Source organism: Copadichromis virginalis, linkage group LG2 (assembly GCF_057382275.1).
Source record: "Copadichromis virginalis isolate Kocher_CV1m ecotype Utaka linkage group LG2, C_Virginalis_male_GT1.1, whole genome shotgun sequence".
Taxonomy (NCBI): Eukaryota; Metazoa; Chordata; class Actinopteri; order Cichliformes; family Cichlidae; genus Copadichromis; species Copadichromis virginalis.
In genome coordinates this window covers 3,370,033-3,377,655 of record NC_140619.1, presented here as the reverse complement: position 1 = coordinate 3,377,655, position 7,623 = coordinate 3,370,033, and the positions used below count along the sequence as shown (strand labels likewise).

Below are 7,623 nucleotides of genomic sequence, written 5' to 3'. Positions count from 1 at the left end.
CTCACGTTTGGCTGCTTTGATCGTCTTCCAGAGTTGGTAATGTGCATGTTTGTAGTCCGATGTGTTCGCGGAGGCAAAGGCGGTGTTCCGTGCCGCCAGTGCCGCGCGAACATCTCCGTTAATCCAGGGTTTTTGATTTGGGAAGGATTTAACTGTTATGGATGGGACGACATCTTCCACGCATTTCCTGATAAATCCACAGACTGAGTCTGTGTACTCATCAATGTCCCTAGCAGCCACGTGAAAATTTCCCAGTCCGCGTGATCAAAACAGTCCCGCAGCGCAGACTCCGATTGGTCCGTCCAACAGTGCACCGCCCTCCGGGTTGGAGCTTCCTGTTTCAGCTTCTGCCTGTAGGCGGGCAGGAGCAGGATGGAGCGGTGATCTGATTGGCCGAATGGGGCGCGGGGGAGGGCTTTGTACGCATCCCGGAAAGAGGTGTAGCAGTGGTCGAGTAGCCGATCTCCACGAGTGTTAAAATGGATGTGTTGGTGGAGTTTTGGTGAGACTTTCTTCAGGTTTCCCTTATTAAAGTCTCCGGCTGTGATAAACGCTGCCTCTGGGTGTGCGGTTTCCTCGCTGCTGATCGCGCTGTACAGTTCCCTGAGTGCACGGTCAGTGTCGGCTTGTGGGGGAATGTAAACAGCTGTAATAATCACTGCTGTAAATTCCCTCGGTAGCCAGAATGGCCGGCACTTAATCATCAGGTACTCCAGGTCCGGTGAGCAGAAGGATTTGACCGGGTGCACGTTTGCATTTGGTGCTGTCTTGTGAGCTAAAGTGAGCTAAAGTAATTGAACAATATACATCCATACAAATGTGTCGATCTATCAGTTAAACCAATGAATGAATAATAAATGAAGACATTTTGAGGTAACAGATTATCTGTACTGTTTATTCATTCTAACGTCTGTCAGCAAAATTGTGCCAGTTTAGGGTTTTATTGATAAAACCCTATAGCGCTTTTTCTAGTCCCTAAGGACCCCAAAGCGCTTCACACTACATTCAGTCATTCACACACAGGTGATGAAGCTACATTGTAGCCACAGCTGCCCTGGGGCGCACTGACAGAGGCAAGGCTGCCGGACACTGGCGCCACCGGGCCCTCTGACCACCACCAGTAGGCAAACACGGGGTTAGTATCTTGCCCAAGGATATTTGGCATGCTGCCAGGAGGCAGCCTGGGATCGAACCACCGACCTTCTGATTAGTGGCTGACCGGCTCTGCCACCTGAGCTACAGCCACCTATTATTCTAGATGCTTATGTACTTTGTTGCAGCGGTAATCATAATTTATCTTATCTTATATTGGATGGTAATGAAAAAGAAACTTTACCCTTGGAGCTTTTGCCAGTTGTCCACTGGGCTGGTTTTGAATGAGGATAAATTTTGAAATTTTGGCACCACCACTGTTTCTCCCACCTATTTCATGTGTTTCTATAAGTACTATGTAAATGCATTTTTACACTACAGGATATCGGCCAAGACATGGACATGTTATGTCATAGATCTCCCACTGAAGCAGGAGCTGAACGTAGGAGACACACCTTAGTATTAATCCTGGAAATGCTGCAGATTATCGATAAAGATGTCTGGCATTTCTTCTTAACAAAACTGAGGTAACCAAAGTGGATGGATAGAATTTTATTACTTAAGTAATAAACTTAACATAATTAAGTGTCTACTGCTGTTTTCTATGAAATGCTCTACAACTTGCATATTAGTTCTGTCTTTGAAGAAGCGAAACCATTTAGTATTTGTTCATCCTGCTCTTCAGCTCTTCCGAAGAACAACATGACATGGCCTTGCACCAATGAAACATGCAGGTTGCAAATTTTCTCTAAAGTGCAGAGTATAATTGTATTTCTTGCAGCAAGTAGTACAACCAGGAATAGAACTGCATTTTACTGTTTCTGTGATTAACTTCTCCTATCAGATAGTCAAATGTGAAAATTGACTAATCTGAAATATTCAGAAAACAAGAAAAATAGTTTTTTCTAAAAAAATTTCTAAATATGTTTTAGAACGTTCATGTGGGGAGGTAAGTACACATCCAGTGTGACAGGAAGTGTACTTTTAAGCCTGCTCTATGTTAACCAATCAAATACATTTTATAGTCTAACCCAACATGTACAGTTCTCCTCTTAGACCTGCTGAAATACCACAACAAAGGAGCAGTGTCAAGATGATCATATTATGGGCTGCATTGCTTTTTCTCCATCAAGGCTGTAAGTGCTTTTTTATTCTGATTATATGTCTGAAATATAATTATTTATGTTGAATAGATTTGTGTGTATATACAATAACAAGAGTATTTTTAAATTTTAAATTATTTTTGTCTCGTGATTTTTTCTATGTTTTGTTTTCACTCAGATTCTCTGGTTCCAGTGAAAACCGCTCATCTTGGTGAAGCAGCAGCTTTAACATGTGCTAGAACTACTAAAGAGATCAGCAGTAGAGTCCAGTGGTACAAGCAGAGTGTCGGAGATGCTCTTAAATTAGTTGTTACATTTTATGGAACTACACAGCCTGTTTATACTCCAGAGTTTCCTGAATCAAGATTTAAGGCAAAAATTGATAAAAATTTTGGCAACCTGACTATTGTGAAGACAGTCCAAGAAGATGAGGGCTACTATCACTGTGAGCAAGGCAGTTATGTTAGGGGTGAATGGAGCGGGATGTATTTGTTAGTAAAAGGTATTCAACTGTTCTACTTTTACAAACATTTTAAAAATCTCTGAGCATGTTTTGAAGAATGTCTTTGTGTTTTGTATTACACAGGAAACACTCAGAGGTCATCAAACTATATCGTTGTCCAAAAGCAGATGGAATCAAATCCAGTCTATTCAGGAGACACAGCGACTCTCGAGTGTTCAGTCTTCTCCGATTCTGAGAACAAGATGTGTCCAGGAGATCATAATGTTTTCTGGTTCAGAGCGGGATCTCATCCAAACATCATCTACACTGACGGGAAAAGACATAATGAATATGAGAACAGATCTAACCCTCAGAAAAGATGTGTTTATCGCTTCTCTAAGAACGTCAGCTCCTCTGATGCTGGGACTTACTACTGCGCTGTGGCCACATGTGGGGAAATAATATCTGGAAATGGAACTATACTTAATATTCAAGGTACCCATCCCATTGATTTTTAAATTAATCCATATAATATGTAAATTATATAATATTTAAGTGCCAGTATGTACAGTGACAATTAATTAATACAATTTTTATAACTTTGAGGTAACATTTTTGGTGGTTGTAACTTATAATATTGTTTCAGGAGACACTCCTTCGTCACAGCCAGGAAGTACAGTTATTTTTCTGCTGTGTGTGGGTATAATTCTGATTGTTATAGCTGTCCTCATGTACACATTCAAAAGAAACAACAATGATCATCACAAAGGTAATCAAAGTTACTCACAGTTCGCTACAGATCAAAAGTTAAAAAATCTTACATTTGTATTTATTGTCATCTGTCTATTCTGTAATCAAGCACTTGTCCAGCAGAAAAACTTTTGTGGTCAGAAAACACAACAGGTAAAGTACTTAATGACAGCAATATCCTCAGAAATATGAATCTTTTATGGTTAAGTTTTGATCGTTCCAATATTTTTTTTCTTTCTCCATTTCCCAGAATAAGGACACATGGATGTTTTCTGCTGTTGTCTTTACCATGATAGAAGCTGACAGATGCGAAATGAAAGAGTCAAAGGTGGAGAAGCATGAAATCTACAAAGCTGTGAAGACCTTTGGCCTTGAATAGGTGATCAAAAGCATGACTGCTTATAGTTAATAAGATTTTAGTTTTGTTGTAGTTGTGTATGTAAATTTGCATATCCATGTAGATCAGAGCTGAACTGCAACATTGCTGTATTTCTGACTGAATATTGCATTTTTTAAATCTTATTTCTTATTTTTATGTCTTGGCTTTAATGAAGCCCAAGAAAAACAAAAATATCATCTAAGTTCTAAACACATCAAAGTAATTATGTTGAAAATGGCCAGATGTGACGTAATAGATGCTCACAGTGGCCTAAAGAAGCAATGCAGAACGATTTTAGGAGAAGATATTTATTCTTTAGATGCTTAATACATGCATATATTTATAAAAATAATATAAAAAGTATTAATAATGATATAATTATAATTATAATAATATAAATACTATGTAAGAAATTGCAACGTTTTATGACTATAATAATGATGTCTGTGAAAAAGAAATTCCTTATGTACTGTAATCAGTCTTTATTCAATTTAATTATATTTTATTTATTTTGGGACAAATCACAAGAGTTGGAGCACACTTTGTGTTCATGGATATTTCATCTGGGCCAACAGTAATCACTGATTACATCCAGAAATGGAACTTTTTAATCAACCAGCTTCATCCTATAAGTCCTGGGATTACTCTTGAATGGCCCTTGTCATGAAGGACTTAAGCTCATATCAGGAGCACCCAGAGGAGGTGAGAGTGGACAGATGGCCCATGGCACAGAGAAATTTGAAATTCATATCCATTAAACCTCATCATTGAACAAGCTAACCTGCCTTAAAATGTCATTTATGAATGTAAAAATAAACATTTATCCTTAATGAGCTAATATATAATAAGGTTGCGGTGCCATTATAAAGTCTAAATAAGCAATTAAAAAAGTATTTTATGCGCATTTATGTATACGGTGATTAAGATATGAGCTTATTTCATTTGTAATTAATTGGTAATTCAGGCAGTTACAAATATTTATTGGCAGATGCAAACATAACCCACCTGAGGTTTGCAGAATGAACAGAGTCAAACCCAGAGTTTTTAAGGTTGGTCAAATCAGTACAGTAAAACATACAGTAATATAGTGAATATTATTAGTACTGTATACTAAAGCGTCTTCATCCATCCATCCATTCGCTTCCGCTTATCCTTTTCAGGGTCGCGGGGGGCGCTGGAGCCTATCCCAGCTGTCATAGGGCGAGAGGCGGGGTACACCCTGGGCAGGTCGCCAGTCTGTCGCAGGGCTAACACACAGGGACAAACAACCATTCACACTCACATTCACACCTAGTGACAATTTTGATTATCCAATTAACCTATCCCCACAAGCTGCATGTCTTTGGACGGTGGGAGGAAGCCGGAGTACCCGGAGGGAACCCACGCAAACACGGGGAGAACATGCAAACTCCACACAGAAAGACCCCGGCCTGATGGTGGAATTGAACTCAGGACCTTCTTGCTGTGCGGCAACAGTGCTAACCACCGTGCCACCGTGCTGCCTAAAGTGTCTTCATTTAAAATAAATCCAGGTTGTAAATAAATATAAATAAGTTTATCACAAAATCACAGTGAATGTTTCACAGAGCTTCACAAACAAGTGTAAACACCATTATCATAATAAATGGAAAATCTCTCTGGGATTTCTTTAGTTCATTTATGAGGTTCAACTTTCCAGGATGGAAAAAATCATTCAAGACAGAAATGTTTTGCATCCAGTAAAATGTAACTTTTCACCACTTCCAGAACAATTAGAAACAACCGATGAGCACACTGTGAATAAAGATTAATGGGTTCTGTTATAAGATGTGTTGAACGTCAGACTTTTCAGCGTCACAAAGGCGGCTCTTCTTTAACATGGCAAAATCAACATACTAAATGCATTACATGGTCAGCAGTAATATTAATACAGTAACCTTTAAGCGCCAGACATATTATCTACTGAAGGAATATGTTTTAAATGTGTGACTTCTTAAGCTGTACCTCACTAACACTGCTGACTGAAGCCCAGCTGTAAATTTGCAGTAGCACAAACTGTATAAGCCACGTTGTGATAGGAATTTACTTGATAACTGATAACATCTATCAACCACACACTGTCTCTGATATAGGTGCAAGAAAAATCACCGTCTGAACTGTGCAAGACAACATGAGCAGCTATGAAAAGCAGGCGCCTCTATGTGACAGACTGCACCACAGGAAATGAGAAGAAAACACACACACGGAAAAATACAGAGAAAAAAAAACATAGCGAAGCTGACAAAGGCATCAAATGACACCTGTGAGGTGACCAACATATGTAAGCTGAAGAACGACTTTATAGGTTTTCAACGCCTGTGATGCTTTTGTTCAGTACTGCGTGACTTTGAAGAAGAAAAAGGAAGAAAGAAAGAAAAACAATCTCAACTTTAGTTTTTTTACCAAACAAGACCTGAGTTTGTTAAACTTTTGGACAAACTGTACATAACAATCAAGTACAGCGCGTGTCATTCATTTCAACATTCATGACTTAATTTTAACTTATAGAACAACAATAGTAATAATTGTGTCTTGGACACACAGTTATTACAGACACAAGACAAACTGCTTTGGTTTATTAGGATTAATCCAGTGTGTGTGTGAGATGGAGTGCTTGGTTAGAAATGTGAATGAAGAAAAATAAATAAATGAATGAATAAAACTGAGTGAATAATAATACAAACAACAGGAATCGATCTATCTACAGTGCTATCTGTTAAATATATAATACTTAAACAGTTATAGAGCACTATCCTAGAAAGGCACTCCTAACAGTGCTTATGCATCTAGCCCAGAAAACATGTTACTATGAGAGGACGCCTGGGCAAATTATCAGGGTAGGTCAAGCAACTCAGTAAATAAATTAAGTAATTAATTCTGGGATATCAGAATTCTTTTCTCTTACATCTTTTTTTAGGTTTAGAAGTACAGGGAGTGCAGAATTATTAGGCAAATGAGTATTTTGTCCACATCATCCTCTTCATGCATGTTGTCTTACTCCAAGCTGTATAGGCTCGAAAGCCTACTACCAATTAAGCATATTAGGTGATGTGCATCTCTGTAATGAGAAGGGGTGTGGTCTAATGACATCAACACCCTATATCAGGTGTGCATAATTATTAGGCAACGTCCTTTCCTTTGGCAAAATGGGTCAAAAGAAGGACTTGACAGGCTCAGAAAAGTCAAAAATAGTGAGATATCTTGCAGAGGGATGCAGCAGTCTCAAAATTGCAAAGCTTCTGAAGCGTGATCATCGAACAATCAAGCGTTTCATTCAAAATAGTCAACAGGGTCGCAAGAAGCGTGTGGAAAAACCAAGGAGCAAAATAACTGCCCATGAACTGAGAAAAGTCAAGCGTGCAGCTTCCAAGATGCCACTTGCCACCAGTTTGGCCATATTTCAGAGCTGCAACATCACTGGAGTGCCCAAAAGCACAAGGTGTGCAATACTCAGAGACATGGCCAAGGTAAGAAAGGCTGAAAGACGACCACCACTGAACAAGACACACAAGCTGAAACGTCAAGACTGGGCCAAGAAATATCTCAAGACTGGTTTTTCTAAGGTTTTATGGACTGATGAAATGAGAGTGAGTCTTGATGGGCCAGATGGATGGGCCCGTGGCTGGATTGGTAAAGGGCAGAGAGCTCCAGTCCCACTCAGACGCCAGCAAGGTGGAGGTGGAGTACTGGTTTGGGCTGGTATCATCAAAGATGAGCTTGTGGGGCCTTTTCGGGTTGAGGATGGAGTCAAGCTCAACTCCCAGTCCTACTGCCAGTTTCTGGAAGACACCTTCTTCAAGCAGTGGTACAGGAAGAAGTCTGCATCCTTCAAGAAAAAC

General features: G+C 39.5%; 1 protein-coding gene across 3 annotated transcripts; it reads left to right on the top strand.

The window, feature by feature from the left end:
• Positions 1-333: 333 nt before the first annotated feature.
• LOC146716764 (signal-regulatory protein beta-2-like) lies at positions 334-3,766 on the top strand. 3 transcript variants are annotated; one of them, XM_085435200.1, is made up of 6 exons: positions 334-502; positions 2,374-2,697; positions 2,782-3,132; positions 3,284-3,406; positions 3,497-3,540; positions 3,638-3,766. In XM_085435200.1, the coding sequence occupies exons 1-6, from the start codon at positions 484-486 to the stop codon at positions 3,764-3,766; spliced, it is 990 nt and encodes a 329-aa protein (XP_085291326.1). In that variant the 5' UTR covers positions 334-483. The 3 variants fall into 3 exon arrangements, with proteins under 3 accessions (XP_085291326.1, XP_085291318.1, XP_085291309.1); XM_085435192.1 differs by lacking the exon at positions 334-502 and adding an exon at positions 2,186-2,228; XM_085435183.1 differs by lacking the exons at positions 334-502; positions 3,497-3,540 and adding an exon at positions 2,186-2,228 and having other exon boundaries at positions 3,284-3,462.
• The last annotated feature ends 3,857 nt before the right edge of the window (positions 3,767-7,623 follow it).

Coding starts and splice junctions, on each gene's coding strand:
- LOC146716764 (XM_085435183.1), top strand. CDS start 2,186: ATGATCATATTATGGGCTGCATTGCTTTTTCTCCATCAAGGCT. Junction 2,698..2,781: donor GATGTATTTGTTAGTAAAAG/GTATTCAACTGT, acceptor TGTATTACACAG/GAAACACTCAGAGGTCATCA. Junction 3,463..3,637: donor AGTTAAAAAATCTTACATTT/GTATTTATTGTC, acceptor TCCATTTCCCAG/AATAAGGACACATGGATGTT.